General features: G+C 39.1%; 1 protein-coding gene across 6 annotated transcripts in view; it reads left to right on the plus strand.

The window, feature by feature from the left end:
• Nucleotides 1–1,171: 1,171 nt before the first annotated feature.
• The window catches only part of ARL13B (ADP ribosylation factor like GTPase 13B), an 82,630-nt gene continuing 64,320 nt past the window's right edge, over nt 1,172–19,481 (plus strand). The window contains exon 1 of one of the 6 annotated variants that reach the window (XM_055567863.1): nt 1,172–1,192. Coding sequence is in view for 5 of the 6 variants with exons in the window: in XM_055567862.1 (XP_055423837.1) it covers nt 1,530–1,588 (59 nt within the window). In the remaining variant the exon portion in view is untranslated. Of the gene's footprint in view, nt 1,193–1,219; nt 1,589–19,481 lie in introns of those variants that run through there. The other 5 variants (XM_055567862.1, XM_055567859.1, XM_055567865.1 and 2 more) reach the window with 5 other exon arrangements.

The raw sequence follows: 19,481 nt of genomic DNA on the forward strand, positions 1-19,481 counted from the left end.
GTCGGATATGACTAAGCAACTGAACAACAACGACATGATCTACATCTTCGAGAAACTAAATAGCTACAATCCACATCTCTAAGAATCCTGAAAGTGCATACATCAAAATTTAATACTGGTTACCTTTAAGTGGGGACTTCCCTGGTGGCTCAGACGGTAATGCGTCTGCCTACAATGCGGGAGACCCAGGTTCAATCCCTGGGTCGGGAAGATCCTCTGGAGAAGGAAATAGCAGCCCACTCCAGTACTCTTGCCTGGAAAATCCCATGGACAGAGGAGCATGGTAGGCTACATACAGTCCATGGGGTCGCAAGGAGTCGGACACGACTGGGTAACTTCACTTTCCTTTATGAGATCTTATTTTCTTCATCTTTTTCCTTTTTCATACTTTCCAAAATGAACATATTCTTTTGTAAGCATAACCTCCACACAATATATATGATACAATTCCATTTCACATTCTATGTAACAATAAACAATTCCTAAAGGAAATCAACCCTGAATATTCATTGGAAGGACTGATACTAAAGTTGAAGTTCCAATACTTTTGCCACCTGATGCGAAGAGCCGACTCATTGGAAAAGACCAACTCAATGGCAATTGAGCTGAGCAAATGTAGATGAATTTGAGCAAACTTCGGGAGATGAAGGACAGGGAAGCCTGGCTTGCTGCAATCCATGGGGTCGCAAAGAGTCAGACACGACTGAACGACTGAACAACAACAACAAACTAAAACATCACTCTCATCTAAACTATTGGATAGTTAGCGAACGAGTTTTCCCCTCATTCTAACTTGATTGTCTCAGTGTATTGTTTCTGTAGTTGTGCAGCCAGTGTCCGCTGGCATCCCGCAGGATCCACTCCTTGCTTTAAGAAACAAAACAAAACACGCACAAGACCTGAGATCTCCGGATCTCAGTTGGGATTGGAGACAGACAAGGAGCAGCACAATCACACAGTTTAGATAAGTATATACAGATCCCTCTTAGCCTAAGAACTGTCGGAAATCCCTCAACTCATCTCTGGAAGCTTCCGTTGCCTAGCTACGAGAACCGCCTGCCCCCTTCCCCTCCTCTTCTCTCTTCAAGCCACTTCCCCTTCTCCCTCCCACCCCCGGTGGGGGCGGGGAGCCGGGACTCTTCAGCCACTGAGAGCGCCTCGCGACGGGCCATCCAACGGTGATTGGAGAAGTGTTAGGGCGGTGCTTGGGGCGGGCTTTCCGCGCCTGGGGGTAACGTCAGCACGTTGACGCGGGGGTTTTCTCTGGCGGCTGCAGAACCCTGTCGGGATTTGTGTAACTGCGCCTTTGGTCCCCACTACGTGGGCGAGGAGCGAGGTTTTCCGCTCGCCTGCAGGCGTGGTTTGTTGGGGTTGGTTTTGAGAGTGACTGCCCTCACCCTCCTCCCGGCGCATTCTCCTCTGGGCCGCCTCGGAGCGGCGGCGGCGTCCCCGAGGACTCGGCTCAGGAGGACTAGCGGCCCATCTCCGCTCCGGGCTCGGATGGGAGGCGGCGGGAGGAGCGGCCTGGGATGTTCAGTCTGATGGCCAATTGCTGCAACTGGTTCAAGCGGTGGCGGGAGCCCGTCAGGTAGGCTGGAGCCAGTTGGCCAGGTGCCTTCCTAGGGGAGGGGGCCAGCTGCGCCCCAAGGAAGGGGCGCCGCCTCTCCTCTCGGCCTCCAGCTAGAGTCTCTTACAGGCCGCTAGGGATGCTTTCGCCTCCAGTTTGATTTATCTCCTCAGGGAGCGATAGGAGGACGTAGCCTTTCTGTTTAGTTGCAGTTAAGTTCTAATCCGTAATAGTTATTGTTGTTATAATTTAAATGGGTCCTAATTTCTTAAAAAGTTGTGGGTTGTGTGTGTGTGTGTGTGTGTGTGTTTGGAATTGGAGTCTATCCATTGTGGGATTTATTTTTAAAAAAATAGGGCATTATGAGATGTTTTTCATCAAGTCCACAAACACCTTCCTACTACACACACTGTTTTGTTTGAGGACTTGGACTTGAAATCTTTCTCCACTACTTTATCTTCCCACTTTTGGCTCCACCCTCCTCGTGTTAAAAGAGGGTGATAATATCTGTGCTCTAGGAGTGTTGAATTAAATGAGAATAACTGATGGAAGGTGTTCTTAACTGTAGTGTAGCTTCAGTTTTTACATGAAATCTAGTTAAGCCCTTTAGTTGAAAAAGTCCGCTTTTTAATATTTCGTTTTAAATGCTAAATATATTAATATTTAGAGCCCGCTACTTGGTATTCATTCATTTATTGAGGAAATACCACGTTCCAGGCACTGTGCTAGGAAGGAGTCAGTGAAAATGATGTTTTTAAAATTGAGCTACTCAACCTATAAAGAAACCTTGAGTTTGTTTGTCTTTATAAATAATGTTTTTTAAATAATTCTACTTTAGAATTAAGCCAAGGGTAATTTATAGCAAAAGTTTGGGTTTTTTAAAAAACAGTAACATTAATGTTAAAACATTAATTAAAACAGTAATTAAAAAGGATGAACTATTCTTTAAAGAATGAAAAGCTATACGTATAAGGAAAAATAAATGTGTGTATTTGGAAATTTTCCTTAAATGGAACTTTTGAATTCTCCCGTTATTAACTCTTAAATGAATGTGAATCTTATAAGTGATATGATCAACTTTCAAGAATCAAAGATGTGTTGGGTGTGTAGACTGATTTAATTTGTTTTCAACATATTCTGGTCTGATTGCAGTCTCTACTAAGCCTGGAGGATGTGTCTGGTTTTTTAAAAATATATTTTATTTTTCTAAGAAAGCACAGTAGTAGCGTGTGTCCTTTTAACTAAAAACATTCAAAAACCTTTCACTGCAAATAAGTTTTCAATTTAATTCATTATTCTTTGTTTTTGCTTCTCTCAGTAGCTGTAGTGTAATAATCTTTGGGATGATTAAAGAAAATACAGAGTTCCGAGAACAGAGAATGTATTGATTTCTGAGTAGAAAAGATAATTGGATTGGATTTGATTGATAAAGCAAATTGAAATTTAACCCTATAACTCAGTTTATTTTTATTTTGTTTAATAAATAGAAGTATCAAGATCTGTGCTGTCCAATAGGATAGTGATGGCTGCATATGACTGTTGAGCATTTGAAATGTGGCTAGTCGGAATTGAGATGCTGTAGGGCTTCCCAGGTGGCTCAGTGGTAAAGAATCTGCCTGCCCAAGCAGGAGACACCGGTTCAGTTCCTGGGTGGGGAAGATCCCTTGAGAAGGAAATGACCACCTGCTCCAGTACTCTTGCCTGGGAAATCTCATGGACAGAGGAGCCTGGGGGCTGTAGCCAATGGGGTTGCAAAAGAGTTAGACACCACGGAGCACACATGCATGCAAAGTATATAATACAAAGTAGATTTTGAAGATTTATTATACAGGAAGGAAAAAGGTAAATATCAGTCCTTTTTTTTTTCAGTGTGATTACATGACCTTTCACATTTTATTTTCATTTTTTAAAACGCAGTTACTAGAAAATTTAGCCTTATATATATGGCTTGCACTATATTTTTTTATTGGACTTCATTAATCTAGATCATGGCCTAATATGAAGGACATGGATAAAATCTCTCAAAGTTGCATAGAGCTAACTGTCATATAACTTAAAAATAAATGAGTTATACCTATGTTTTAAGTACCCTGTTTGTTGATACCTGGTTCATAATAATGGCTGAGTAAATATTTGCAAAGTATTGTGTGTAGTTTGATTACTCCTTTGCAAATCCGTAAGGAAACAATACTAGCAGGTAGTCCATTTGCCGGAACAAATGGAAAATGAGCAAGCTGATTGTAAAAATATATCCAATTTTGTGGCTTTATGATATATTGCTCTGTAGTTTTTACATTTTAGGCTATACTGGTCCTTATTGAGATTCCCCTTTCTGTTTATATTTTATGAAGATACGTTTGCAAATGTGAGGAGTGAGTGTGTGTAAGAGAGATGATGATCACTAATACACTCTATTCTGAGGTTTCTTTGCTGACTTTACACTGCATCCTTTGTATTTACCTATTTGTCCTTACTTAGATACTCTCCCAACAAGCATATTATTCTGGAGATTGGAATCAGGGATTAGATTGCATAGTCAGAATGTGTGGATAGGACCAAGGCAGGAGTCAGAGGTCAAGTGTTCAAGCACCAGTCTAGGATAGGAGTCAGACCAGAATGCCAGGGAATTCAGGAATACCATATGTGCTATTGTTAACCACCAGAGAGAACCTAAACGTAGGCTCTGCAGCTCCATAAAGTTAACCTTGAATAGACTGAAAGCTAGACTCATAGATAAGTGACTTTCTCCTGTAGAATCAGTGGGTTTTTGTTTTTTTTTTTTTTAACTTTTTGAGTTCGTGATACAGTGATCAGAGCTAAGAGATTAACATTGGTACAGTGCTATTAACTAAATTATAGGTTTTATTCTGAGTTCACTTGTTTTAACACCTAGTGCTTTCTTTTTTTTTTTCTCCTGTCCAGGATCTAATCAAGGATTCTGCGTTGTTCTGTTGTGTCTCTGTTCTCTCTCAGTCTGTAATAGTTCCTCTGTTTTTTCTTGTCTTTCATTGCCTTGAGACTTTGAAGAGTAGTTGTCAGTTGTTGTGTAAAATATCCCTCACGTTATTTTCTTGTAATTTGATAAAAGTGTTGCTGCATAATTGGGTAAAGGAATACCATGGAGGTGAAATGTCCTTTTCAGTACATCATATCAAGGGTACCTGATTTTGGTATGTCTGATTACTGGCACTGTTGACCTTAATCACTGGGTTCTGGTAGTGTCTACCAGGTCTCTCAGTGTAGTGTTTGAGTCACGCAGGTTTTCATCTGAGTCCTAGGAGTTTGGCACTTCCCCCTAGTCAAGTGTGCATAATTTTTGTCTTGCAACATTTTGAGAAAGAAAATTTATGCAAGTACTTGATGCTTTGCACATAGTAGTTACTCAGTAAATAATAACTCTGATCTTAGGAGACAAGTGCTGATTAGTAGGTTAATTTCCTTAATTCTGGAGGAGGAGATGGCAACCCACTCCAGTACTCTTGCTTGGGAAATCCCATGGACAGAGGAGTCTGTGGGCTACAGTCCATGAGGTTGCAAGAGTTGGACATGGCTTAGCGACGAAACTACCACTTTCTCAATTCATTTTGCACTTGTCAGCATAAACACCCTTCCCTTCCTCTCTTTCTGTTAGTAGAAGGGTTCTTTTTCCAAGGCTAGTTCTAGGAATAAATCTGTTTATTCCATTTCTTCCCATTTCCTGGTGAACCTCAGTCATTCAGCATTCAGCCAGAGATCACAGAAAGAACTTGGGTGTAAGATTAAACCTAAATTTTTATCCCAAGATTTATTGTCCAGTTTGATCATCAAAAATACAAAATCTTTCTTTTGTCTTCAGAGCTCCGCTTCTGTTCTTTGCTTAGTATGTAAACATACGTAAGCCTCTCTTACCTAAAAAATAAACCAAATGAAATGTTTCCTAATGTTGCTATAAAAATTGCCGTTAACTTAGTGACTTAAGCTTATTAGCCTGCAGTTCTGAGATCAAAGCTCTAAAATAGATCAGCAGGGTTGCTTGTTTACCTTCTGGAGGCTCTAGGGGAGAATATTTTTCTTTGCCTTTTCTAGCCAAGAAAGACTGCCTACATTCTTGGCTTGTGACGCCCTTCCGCTATCTTCAAAGCCAACATCATAACATCTTCTGTCATCTGTGATCTCCTCTTCCTTCTTATAAGTAAAGTTCAAAGTTCAGTCGCTCAGTCATGTCCGACTCTTTGCGACCCCATGAATTGCAGCACGCCAGGCCTCCCTGTCCATCACCACCTCCTGGAGTTCACTCAAACTCACATTCATCGAGTCGGTGATGCCATCCAGCCATCTCATCCTCTGTCGTCCCCTTCTCCTCCTGTCCCCAATCCCTCCCAGCATCAGAGTCTTTTCCAATGAGTCAACTCTTCGCATGAGGTGGCCAAAGTACTGGAGTTTCAGCTTCAGCATCTGTCCTTCCAATGAACACCCAGGACTGATCTCCTTTAGGATGGACTGGTTGGATCTCCTTGCAGTCCAAGGGCCTCTCAAGAGTCTTCTCCAACATCACAGTTCAAAAGCATCAGTTCTTCGGCACTCAGCTTTCTTCACAGTCCAACTCTCACATCCATACATGACCACAGGAAAAACCATAGCCTTGACTAGACGGACCTTTGTTGGCAAAGTAATGTCTCTGCTTTTCAATATGCTGTCTAGTTGGTCATAGCTTTTCTTCCAAGGAGCAAGTGTCTTTTAATTTCATGGCTGCTATCACCATCTGCAGTGATTTTGGAGTAAGGAGACTTGTAATTACATCAGGCCTACCTGGATATTCCAAGATAGGCTCCTCATCTGAGATCCTTAGCTTAATCACATCTACAGAGTTGCTTTTACCAGGTAAGTTAGCACCGTCACAGGCTTGGGGAATTATAATGTGGACATCTTTAGGAGCTTGTTGTTCTGTGTCTGACATTAACAATCTTGTGCCTGCAGCCACGATCCTTTACTTCACTACTTTACTCCTTCCCTTTACTTCAGACTTAACACCTGACCTCATATGACTGGTACTTTCTCAGTTTCCTCCCCTCTCAAGCATTCCTAAACTTCCTGCATTACCCAGACCCTTCAGTTTTTCTTGCTACGTTAGGTGCTGTCTGGTTATTAAATCCAGTGGATATTTTTCAATCTTTTGACATCAAATAACACTTAAGATCACTCTCTTCTTGGGAATTCTCTGATTTATTTTTCTTAATTTTCTTTTTTTAACCTTTCTATTTAACCTATTTCCTTTTCTGTCTCTTTTTGCCAGTTAGTCTTTCTTCACGTGATTCCTGAGTTTCCTCCAGGTTCTGTCTTCGACTCTCTTCTACATATTCTCTCTTTATGGTCAGTCTCACAAGATAGGACTTCAGCTACCTACCACGTCACCATTGACTCCCAAGTCCTTATTTCCAACCCAAAGACTTAACCACCACTTGAAGACTTACATATCCAGTTACCATAGAATCTTCAATAGCAGCACATCCAAAACTGAACTTTATGTCTTTCATGTTGAATCGCTTCTGCCTTCCTCTTACCCAGCTCAGAAGCTGAGAATAATCTTGGATACCTCTTTGTGCTTTGTTATCTCAAATCGTCAAGTCCTTTGGTTTCTTCTTACTGAATACTACTTGTGTGTTTTGCACTCTTTCAGCCTTTCCATACCATCGCTCCATTTTAAATAAGGCTTCCATTATTTCTCTCCCAGATCTCTTTGACAGACTTTCCACTATTCCCCTCAGATTTATCCTCCCCACTGTCAGTAGTCTTTTTAGTATGCAACTGATTTTAAATATTGGGTCTTTTACTAGTTGCCTTCAAGATCACATCCAAACTTATTACTTAGAGGATACTTGTGACTTGACCTGATCCTGGCTGTATGAACTCATCATAAGCCATTCTTTTTCTTTCTGTCATTCCAGATTTGGAGTATTTAAATTCTTTAGTTCCTACATTCCTGCCTGAATGGTCTTCTTTTTAATTTTTTTGACTATTCCTCTTCATGCTTAAATCTCACTTGGGAGATTCTTTCCTTCAGGAAATTTTCTTTGCATTCCAGCTAGATTCTTTACCTTGTATTGTGTTTGCTCAGTACCCTCCTTGTATTGATCTCTACGTATCCATGTATTGTAATGTTTATTCAGCTTCCCTAGTCATCTAGGATGTCTCTTGGACAGGAGGTGGTGTTATTTAAAAACATCTAAAAGTAATGTGTGTTTATTGTTTTTGAAAGTATTACTTTATTGTAGTTTATTGTAGAACCTTGAAGGCACAGTTAAGCAGAATGGGGCAAATTTAAGTTAACTCACAATCTCATCTGCCAGAGATTACCACTTTTTGCATTTTGGTGTAGAATTTCTTATATACATGTAAATATTTTTAAACCATAGTGAGATAATGGAGTGCTGTTTCACAGCTTTTTATGTATTTATCTTGCCTTAATGCATAGTTAACATCATTTTGTATCATTGCATATTTTTTGTTCAACATCTTTTTGTTAAGAATAGCAGAGTAATGTGTTGCATTAATTCACCAACGTGTGTTTAATCATTCCAGTCATTAAATATTTAGAATGTTTAAAATGTTTTACTATTTCAAAAATGCCTTGGTGAGCATCCTTATATAAATGTTTTTGGATTGGGATTCTAGATCAAATTATATGAAAAAGTTTAAGGTATATCTTATATATTGCCCAATTACTCTTTAGACAGGCTTCTTTTTTTTTTTTTTTTAACCAATTTCTATTCCTACCAGCAGGGTGTAAGAGTGCTGTTTTCCTCAAAAAAATAGGAGCTGTCACTTCTTCATTTTTCTAGGTTAAGGTGGATATGTTAGTTTCTATTTTCTTGATTACTGATAAGATTGTTTCCCCTTGGATATTTGTACTTCTTTTGAGAATTTCCCAGAGGTTCCCTTTGCTTTTTTACTATTGGGAGAGGTTCATTTTCTTATTGCTATTTCTATGGGAGATTTTAAGTGTTTATTACTAGTAACCCTTTCTCTCTAATACATGTCATGGATATTTTTCTTTTGTTATGTTTTAAAATTTTTTGGTGGTTTTTGAAGTATAAAAATTAAACTTTTTAAATTCCAATGTATCATTCTTTCAGTGTAATATATAGAAAATTCATCATCTGTCCAAGATTATATCCACTTATACTTTTTTCTAGTACTTTATGTTTTAATTTAATTTTTAACGTTTGACTCTCTTGAAATTTATTTTGTGTATAGGGAGCAGCGTTTATTCGGAACACAAGCCACTGTTGTTACTCAGACACCAGGTTGTGTCTGACTCTGTGACCCCAGTGAACGACAGCACTGCAGGCTTCCCTGTCCTTCACCTTCTCCTTGAGCTTGCTCAAACTCATGTGCATTGAGTCAGTGATGCCATCTGACCTTCTTATCCTGTCTTCTCCTTCTCCTCTTGCCATCAATCTTTCCCAGCATCAAGGTCTTTTCCAGTGAGTTGGCAGCCAAAGTATTAGAGCTTCAGCATCAGTCCCTCCAATGTATATTCAGGTTAATTTCCTTTAGGATTGACTGGTTTGATCTCCTTATAGTCCACGGGACTCTCAAGAGTTCTCCAACACCACAGTTCAAAAGCATCAGTTCTTCGGCATTCACCCTTCTTTGTTTCACATCCATACATGACTACTGGAAAAAACTGAAGCTTTGACTAGACGGACCTTTGTTGGCAAAGTATTCTCTCTTTTTAATACCCTGTCTAGGTTTGTCATAGCTTTTCTTCTAAGAAGCAAACGTCTTTTAATTTCATGGTTGCAGTCACCATCTGCAGTGATTTTGGAGCCCAAGAAAATAAAATCTGTCACTGTTTCCACTGTTTCCCCATCTATTTGGCATGAAGTGGTGGAATTGGATGCCACCATCTTCGTTTTTTGATGTTGAGTTTGAAGCCAGCTTTTTCACTCTTCTCTCTCACCTTAATTGAGAGGTTCTTTAGTTCCTCTTAGCTTTTTGCCATTAAAGTGGTACTATTTGCATGTCTGAATTTATGATATTTCTCCTGGCAATCTTGATTCCAGCTTGTGATTCATCCAGCCCAGCATTTCACATGATGTACTCTGCATAGAAGTTAAATAAGCAGAGTGACAGTATACAGCCTTGATATACCCCTTTCCCAATATTGAAGCAGTCTGTTGTCCCATATCCAGTACTAACTGTTGCTTCTCGTCCTGCATACAGGTTTCTCAGGAGGCAGGTAAGGTGATCTGGTATTCCCATCTCTTAAAGAATTTTCCACAGTTTGCCATGAACCACACAGTCAAAGGCTTTAGCGTAGTCAATAAAGCAGATTTTTTTTGGAATTCCCTTTGCTTTTTCTGTGATTCAGAGAATGTTGGCAATTTGATCTCTGGTTCCTCTGCCTTTTTTAAATTCAGCTTGTATATCTGGAAATTCTTGATTCATATACTGCTGAAGCCTATCTTTAAGGATTTTGAGCATAATCTTGCTAGCATGTGAAATGAGTGCAGTTGTACGGTAATTTGAACATTCTTTGGCATTGCCTTTCTTTGGGATTGGAATGAAAACTGACCTTTTCCAGTCCTGTGGCCACTTCCAGACTACTACTAAGTCACTTCAGTCGTGTCCAACTCTGCGACCCCATGGACTGCAGCCTACCAGGCTTCTCCATCCATGGGATTCTCCAGGCAAGAACACTGGAGTGGGTTGCCATTTCCTTCTCCATGATTCTCAGTAAACATCTGGACCCTGTCAGCAGGTCCTCACTCTTACATATTGTCATCTACATATTCAGAACTCCAATTATTTATACCAAGTAGCATCTAGTTGCTGAAGTATTACATATAATATGATAAAATATGCCACGTGCTCAGTTGCTCAGTGGGTTCTGTTTGCAGCTCCCTGGATTTTAGCCCACCAGATACTCTCCATGGAATTTTCCAGGTGAGAATACTAGTTTGGGTTACCATTTTTGTATTCCAGGGGATTTTCCTGATCCAGGGATCAAACCTGCATTGGCAGGTGGATTCTTTACCACTGCGCTACCTGGGAAGCCCTGTGATAGAATATTTGAGAGTTTAAAGATGATTTCTAAGATTCCTAGCAAGGATTGCAAGCAGAATTTTGGAAAGGGTGTAATTTTATTTGGGTCTTGAAGAAATTTGTGATTCCTGTATTTTCCCTGAACATGATTTCAGGAATAGCCCACCTAGAGAGGCAGAAAATTAGCATCAGTTTAATGGAAGGAATTTTGGCGCAAGAATTATGTAATATAATTTAAAATAGTAAAAAAAATTTTGCCAATATTTAAACGAAAAGAAAAATGTAATCAGTACTCATGTGCTTGCCTCCCTAGGTTTTACTGATATTAACCTTTGGTCATCAGATTTAAGTTTTTTTTCCTTAAGAAATGGATAAATCTTTGAAGCTCTCTGCACTCTATTTGTCTCCTACAACTTCCCACTAGCTACAACTAGTTTCTTACTCATCTGTGTTTTTCCTTGTCACAATTCAGCCTACCAAAGCTTTACTTCAAATTTATTAGTAAATTGTTATTCATCATGGCCATGTCTAAAAGAAGAGACTCAAATGTCACACTAAGCAATGTGACTTGTTGCTTTCTGTGTATCAGTGTGGTATCTGGTAAAACATGCCACGATGTGGTATGTTATCTCTGCTAGGGGAAGCAGTACCCTATAAACCATCTTTCTTGGTCTTAAGTTAATATAACTGTAAATCCTAGACTATTTATGGAAATTGCTGATTCTTACTTCTTAAGTAAGCTGTACGTGCAGATTAGCAAGGATTATCTGATGTGTCATGGCAGAACTGGAACTTCTTACATTTCTTTTTTATCCCCTTAGAGCTTCTTGTTTATTCATAGTAGGAATCTCAGAATTTTAGGAGAGAAAGGGATCTAGAGATATTCTGATTCTACCTCTTTGTATTTTTAGTTTTTATTTTAAAAAGTAGTCTTTATTTTTAGATCAATTTTGGTTTATAGAAAAACCGAGCAGAAAGTGCAGTGAGTTCCCATATACCCTCCCTCCTCCTAGTTTCTGCTGTTACTAACATCTTGCATTAGTGGGGTATATTTGTTACAATTGATGAACAGATAGTGACATATCATGAACTAAAGTCCACAGTTTACACTATTCCTTTATGTTGAGGTTTTGTTTTATTTTTTTATATTGATATTTTAGAAATAAACAAGCAGACAATAAGAATTTCATTTGATCAAGCTTCAAAGGTAGCATATGACCCTAAGATTGGTCCCCTTTTTAGTACTTCATAAATTTAGATAGCGATTTTGGTGCAGTATTATCTTGACCTGTACAATCTGAATTAAAATACTAGAAAATAGTAATTATAAAATAATAGAAAAATAAAATCACAGCATAAATGGTTTGGTAAGTTTTTTCATTTCATTAATTCTTTTTGTGGTAGGTTTTTTGTTTTCTCACACATACATCATAAGGCAGTATTTCCAAGTCCTTTTTCATATGTATTTGTTATTTGCTAATTGTTCCATGTAGTTTTAAATATTTTAAGTAATAAATATCAGTTCTGTTGTGTTAAATTTTGCTTTAGTTTTCTCAGTGTTCTATTTTAACTTGCATGACATTTTTGAAGTTAGAAATATCTTTTATATAATTATCTCGTTTGAAGTATTGTATTCCTTAGTTGACAGATGAGGAAGTTTAGAGTTGTACATGTTCAAAAAAATGTTCAAAAAATTGTAATAATACCATTCAGAAAAGATTCAGAATTCACATGTGTTCTGAGTCTAAGTTCAGAATGCTAATATAATATGACTTATATTTCTGGCATATTAATTTGTTTATCTTTTATATAAAAAAGGACCCTGAGATATTATGTATACAAAAGTTTTTGGCTCTCTTAATCCCTACTTTTTTTTACTCAGAATTATTTTAGTTTTGAAAGTATTTCTCACTGTTAATTATTGTGCGTGAAACCACAACATGTAGATCTACTCAGAAAATTTTGATTTAATGTAAGAAAATAGGTAATTTTAATTACATTCTCTAATATTGAGCTGTTACTTTGATTTGAAGATTTATATAAATTGAATCCATTACAGTACAGTCTCAACTTAAAGTCGTATATTTTAATTTTACTTATGTTTACTTAGCAAATAAAGTGAAAGTCGCTCAGTCCTGTCTGACTCTTTGTGATCCCATGGACTAGTCCATGGAATTCTCCAGACCAGAATACTGGAGTGGGTAGCCTTTCTCTTCTCCAGGGATCTTCCCAACCCAGGGATTGAACCCATGTCGCTTGCATTGCAGGTGGATTCTGTATCAGCTGAGCCACAAGGGAAGCCCAAGAATACTGGAGTGGGCAGCCTATCCCTTCTCCAGCGGATCTTCCCGACCCAGGAATCAAACTAGGGTCTCCTGTGTTACAGGTGGATTCTTTACCAACTGAGCCCAGGGAAGAGAGGGATCAGAAGCCCAGGGATCACAAAATACATTTATATTGTTTCATTCAGTAAAAGTACAAGGTGTATGCTCAGCACATTTGATCCTGGGGCTGCACAGTTAAGACAAGTTCTGGTTGAGAAGACTGAATTAAAAGTTACATGAAAAAGTTAAGGTTTGTTTGCTGTGATAACATGCCTGGTCAAGAAGACCTAGGAAGTTCCCAGCCTTAAAGGCTTGCTGGGGAGTGACAGAAGACGAAGCTGCAAGAGTTTGGACTTGATTCTGTTTAAGGATTTTAAACAGAAAAATGTCATTCTTAGCTTTTTCATTAACATCGTAGTTAGGTTTTATTAACAGCATGCAGCTCATTACCTTAGTTAATCTACCTGTTACTAGGTAATCTACCTTGTCTTAGCTCTAACAAGTAGGTTATGGTTGTGATACACTGAAACGTGGGGAAAAAATATTTGATGAAAATGAGCCAGACAACCTGGCTATCTGGTGTATATCTGTGTGTGTGTGTGTGTGTACATATAAATGTGGGTAAATTTTAGGATTAACAAGATGATTCCAGTTGCCCTTTAAATTAATAATAATTGTTTTTACGAATCACTGTATTTAAACTTCCCATAGAAACTGCTGTTAACTAACTAGCACTGTAACTTTGGGTAACTTTGATCTTCCCTACTTTCAGGGATGGCGTGAAAATAGATGGTAGGGTAAAATAGCTTTGAACTATCAAGACACATTATGAAATAAATTCAAAGCATTGGTATTGTAGGGTTTGTAAAAAGCTGAGAGCATTTATTTCTGAGGTACTTAATTGATGGCAGTTACCAAAAAGATTCCTTTATTTTGCAAAACTCTGTAGTGTTTCATATTGTTCTCTTAACCCTTTAGGAAACTGTTTCCATCCCAACATCATTACTTGTCTCAATTCTTTCTGGCTGCAATTGTAAGAGTTCCTTCAAAGGTTCTTAGGGTTCCGTGTCCCCTGACCCCTAGCTCTTCCTTCTGTGCTCTTCCATCTATTCCTGTAGTTTTAATTAGCATGTGTAATAATCTCATAATCTTGGTCCGTGTCTCTCCTCCAGCTTCAGACTTCAATGTGAGACATGCACTTCTGTCAACATGTGCAAAACTGAACCCATTAATCCTCCTCCGTTACTTAATCCCTTTCCATCTCTCTGGTCTCATTTTGTAGACTCCGTGTCTTGAATTTTATGTAGTAATAGGTTGAGCTATAGGTTGAGCACTTACTGTGTGCCCCAGGCATTGTGCACTTTACTTGCATGTCCTGTGTAATTTCACCATATCCTATGGCATGGATATTTTTATTATCCCATTTTACTGATAAAATTTTGATAGGTTAAATAATGTGTCCAGGTCATATAGCTTGGAAATGATACTTCTGGGGCTTGAACAGAGGTTGCTCAAGCACCAAGTTTATGACTATATATCAGAATACCCATTATCCCTATTGTGATGCTTATTACTAGTACAAGCATACTGCACTTCTTAAAATAGAGTCCTTTCCTTATCAGCCTTTCTGGTTTGGTATATAATTCAAGACTCAATGATAACTGTAATAAGAGCAAAGTGATCAGTTCCAGCTTCTGGGAAGGTTCACGTTATTAACTATTTAATGGTACTTGTTTCTTAACTAGAAGTATGTCAGGTTCCCTTTAGATTCAATACATGGTTGTATTGAGTTGTGGTGTGTATGCATGTTCTCCTTTTGTTTAAGGCTGGATCTTAATTGCCTGGATTTAGCAACTGAGCACCCAGTTCTCACCTTCACGGTGTGGTGTCTCAGGCAGTGTTCTTAGTCTAGAACCTCTTCATTCTTGTTCCTGTTCTCACCTTCCTGTTCCTTGGCAAACTTCAGTATTTTAAGAACTTAGCTGAGGCATCATCACCTTGTGTAAGAAGTTTCCCAGACCTTCTCCTGTTTCTCTAGGCTGAATGAAGTTTTCTGCTCTGTATTCCCTGAGCATCTTGTGTAAGGATTTTAAACTTTCATACTGTCACAATGTACACATATTTGTTCACATTTTAGTCACTGTTATTAGAAGAGAAGCACTCTGGGATAGAAACCATGTCTCAGGCATTTGCTCAGGCCTTTTTGTGTCTGTAGTACTCAAATGCCTAGTCTACTTTTATTAATTATGACTGTCTAGCTCAGTGACAAAATGTTTGCTTTTATTGCTGCTGTCAACTTTCAAGACGTTATAAACCTAAGAACACTGTATATTATTTTTTCAATTGAAGAGCTAATGTATTTGATCAATAATCAGAAGACATAGTCTTTTATTTCTCTGTTGTTACATAGCATCACGGCCAAATTGTTCCCAATCAATGATAATGTCTCATATTTTAAAAAGCTATAATGACATGTACAAATGTTACATGTTAGATTGAACATATTCAGTGTTTAAGAGTTCCATAGAATTTTGAGTGATAGTTGATTGTTAGCCTTTTAAACCCATTCTATTCTGAAAATATATGTTTAATGCATTGTTATCAGGCATGGCAGTAATTCATGCTGTGATTTTCATTTGTCCTGCTAGTGTTATATTTTTTCATTAAGGCTTTAGTTATCTCAGATATTTAATTAAAGCCATGTTTTCAAGTATATGGCATAATGATCTTAAATATTGACTATGTACTTGGAGGGATAGTCAACATAAAAATAAAAATCCAGAAAGACTTTCAGCATGATTTTCATGTTTGAAGAATGTTTTTTGTTTGAATCTAATATTCTGTTTTAAAAAAGGAAGCATTTAAGATAAAATCTAACAACTTTCCTTGGTAACTGCTTTAAGAACAATGTTTTGAAACGTATTAGTTCATTTCAGTTTACTAGCTCAGTGGTGTCCACTCTTTGCCACCCCACAGACTGCAGCACGCTAGGCTTCCCTCTCCATCACCAATCTCCTGAAGCTTGCTCAAACTCATGTCCGTCAAGTTGGTGATGCCATCTAACCATCTTATCCTCTGTCATCCCCTGCTCCTGCCTTCAATCTTTACCAGCATCAGGGTCTTTTCAAATGAGGCATTTCTTCCCATCAGGTGCCCAAAGTATTGGATTTTCAGCTTCAACATCAGTCCTTCCATTGAATATTCAGGACTGATTTCCTTTAGGATTGACTGGCTGGATCTCCTTGCAGTCCAAGGGACTCTCAAGAGTCTTCTCCAACACCACAGTTCAAAAACATCAGTTCTTCGGCACTCAGCTTTCTTTATAGTCCAACTCTCACATTCGTGCACGACTACTGGAAAAAACATAACTTTGACCACACAGACCTTTGTTGTCAAAGTAACGTCTCTGCTTTTTAATATGCTGTCTAGGTTGGTCATAGCTTTTCTTCCAAGGAGTAAGCGTCTTTTAATTTCATGGCTAGAGTCACCATGTGCAGTGATTTTGGAGCCCAAGAAAATAAAGTCTGTCACTGTTTCCACTGTTTCCCCATCTGTTTGCCTTGAAGTGATGAGACCAGATGTCATGATCTTAGCTTTCTGAATGTTGATTTTTAAGCCGACTTTTTCACTCTTCTCTTTTACTTTCATCAAGAGGCTCTTTAGTTCTTCTTCACTTTCTGCTATAAGGGTGGTATCATGTGCATATATGAGGTTATTGATATTTCTCCCAACAATCTTGACTCCAGCTTGAGCTTCATCCAGCCTGGCATTTCTCATGAAGTACTCTGCATATAAGTTAAATAAGCAGGATGACAATATACAGCCTTGATGTACTGCTTTCCTGATTTGGAACGAATCTGTTTTTCCATGTCCAGTTCTAGCGTTGCTTCCTGACCTGCATACAGATTTCTCAAAAGGCAGGTCAGGTGGTCTGGTGTTCCTATCTCTTTAAGAATTTTCCACAGTTTGTTGTGATCCACAAAGGTTTTAGTGTAGTCAGTGAAGCAGAAGTAGATGTTTTTCTGGAATTCTCTTGCTTTTTCTGTGATCCAACAGATGTTGGCCATTTGGCCTCTGGTTCCTCTGCCTTTTCGAAATCCAGCTTGAACATCTGGAAGTTCTCAGTTCACATACTGTTGAAGCCTGGTGTGGCATAAGTCCTGTTGGAGGAGGTTGCCATTAGCTCCATTTAGTCGCTGAGCAGACAACCCACAAACTGGAGAACAATTATACCAAAGAAGTTCTCACACTGTTGTAAAAGTTCTAGGGCCCACAACAGATTTCCCAACTTGGGAATCTGGCAAAAAGACTGAGAACCCCAGGGAATTTGACTTTGAAGACCAGTGTGATTTGATTACAGAAATTGCACAGGACTGGGGAAACAGACTCTTGGAGGGCACAAACAAAACCTTGTGCACACCAGGACCCAGGAGAAAGGAGCAGTGACTGCACCAGAGACTGAGCCAGACTTGCCTGTGAGTGTCCAGGAGCCTCTGGCAGAGGCATGGGTTGACAGTGGCCTGCTGCAAGGTCGGGGCACTGACTACAGCAGTCTTGGGGGCTGTGCTGTGCTGGCATAAGTCCTTTTGAAGGAAGTAGCCATTACCCCTACCATAGTTTGGCCTGAGGCCAGACTACCAGGAGGAAACAAGGCCCCACCTGTCAGCAGAAACCTGGATTAAAGATTTACAGAATAAAGAAAACCAACAGAAAAATGGGGATTTGTCCCCCAAAGTAATTGTTTTCGTTATGGTGATGTTTGAAGCACTGTAGATCTTGGAATAAATTATTCAAGAGCAATTGAATTAACTTTAATATTATGGTCTAATTCATTATGTATTTAGTAACTTGAATTATCCAAAATATTGTTTGTGCTATATCACCCATATTTTTGGATAGTCATTTATTGTATTTTGTTTAGGAAATTATTTTGTAATTTAATCTTGTACTTTGATATTCAGAAATTATAAATTCTTCAGACAAAGTAGTAAAATTACACTCTCTGTATCTCAAATCTTCTTTAAGAATAAACATAGTTTTCAGTTAGTGATGCAGGTAAAACTTTCACATGGATAGAAGTACCTAGACTTCACATACTCCCTCAGCTCCATAAATTCATAGTTTGCTGTGTGCCTCTGACATTTCCGCTGACTCCATCTCTGGCTGACTGGGAATGGGGTATGAGAAGGCTGCTAACTGACTTACCGCTGACTCAAGTGTAGACATACTTTTGTTTATTCCTCATGGTGGATATAAGGATGGTTGAAGCATTTAGAAAAGACTGAGGCTCCTGGATAACAAAGGAAATTACATGTTCAGTTCAGTCGCTTAGTCGTGTCCGACTCTTTGCGACCCCATGAACAACAGCATGCCAGGCCTCCCTGTCCATCACCAACTCCTGGAGTTCACTCATACTCATGTCCGTCAAGTCGATGATGCCATCCAACCACCTCATCCTCTGTTGTCCCCTTCTCCTCCTGCCCTCAATCCTTCCTAGCATCAGGGTCTTTTCTAATGAGTCAGCTCTTCGCATCAGGTGGCCAAAGTATTGGAGTTTCAGCTTCAACATCAGTTCTTCCAGTGAACACCCAGGACTGATCTGCTTTAGGATGGACTGGTTGGATCTCCTTGCAGTCCAAGGGACTCTCAAGAGTCTTCTCCAACACCATAGTTCAAAAGCATCAATGCTTCAGCGCTCAGCTTTCTTTATAGTCCAACTCTCACATCCATACATGACCACTGGAAAAACCATAGCCTTGACTAGACGGACATTTGTTGGCAAAGTAATGTCTCTGCTTTTTAATATGCTGTTTAGGTTGGTCATAACTTTCCTTCCAAGGAGTAAGTGTCTTTTAATTTTATGGCTGCAATCAGCATCTACAGTGATTTTGGAGCTCAGAAAAATAAAGTCAGCCACTGTTTCTCCATCTATCTGCCATGAAGTGATGGGACTGGATGCCATGATCTTAGTTTTCTGAATGTTGACCTTTAAGCCAACTTTTTCACTCTCCTCTTTGACTTTCATCAAGAGGCTCTTTAGTTCTTCTTCACTTTCTGCCATAAGGGTGGTACCATGTGCATATCTGAGGTTATTGATATGTCTCCTGGCAATCTTGATTCCAGCTTGTGCTTCATCCAGCCCAGTGTTTCTCATGATGTACTCTGCATATAAGTTGAATAAGCAGGGTGACAATATACAGCCTTGACATACTCCTTTTCCTATTTGGAACCAATCTTGTTCCATGTCCAGTTCTAACTTTTGCCTCCTGACCTGCACACAGGTTTCTCAAGAGGCAGGTCAGGTGGTCTGGTATGCCCATCTCTTTCAGAATTAATTGTAATGAAGAAGTGAAGTCGCTCAGTCGTGTCTGACTCTTTGCGACGCCATGGACTGTAGCCTACCAGGCTCTTCCCTCCATGGGATTCTCCAGACAAGAGTACTGGAATGGGTTGCCATTTCCTTCTCCAGGGGTTCTTCCCGACCTAGGGATTGAACCCGGGTCTTCCTCATTCCAGGCAGACCCTTTAACCTCTGAACCACCAGGAAAGAAGAGTTAGTTAAT

This window comes from Bubalus kerabau, chromosome 2 (assembly GCF_029407905.1).
Source record: "Bubalus kerabau isolate K-KA32 ecotype Philippines breed swamp buffalo chromosome 2, PCC_UOA_SB_1v2, whole genome shotgun sequence".
NCBI classification, from domain to species: domain Eukaryota; kingdom Metazoa; phylum Chordata; class Mammalia; order Artiodactyla; family Bovidae; genus Bubalus; species Bubalus kerabau.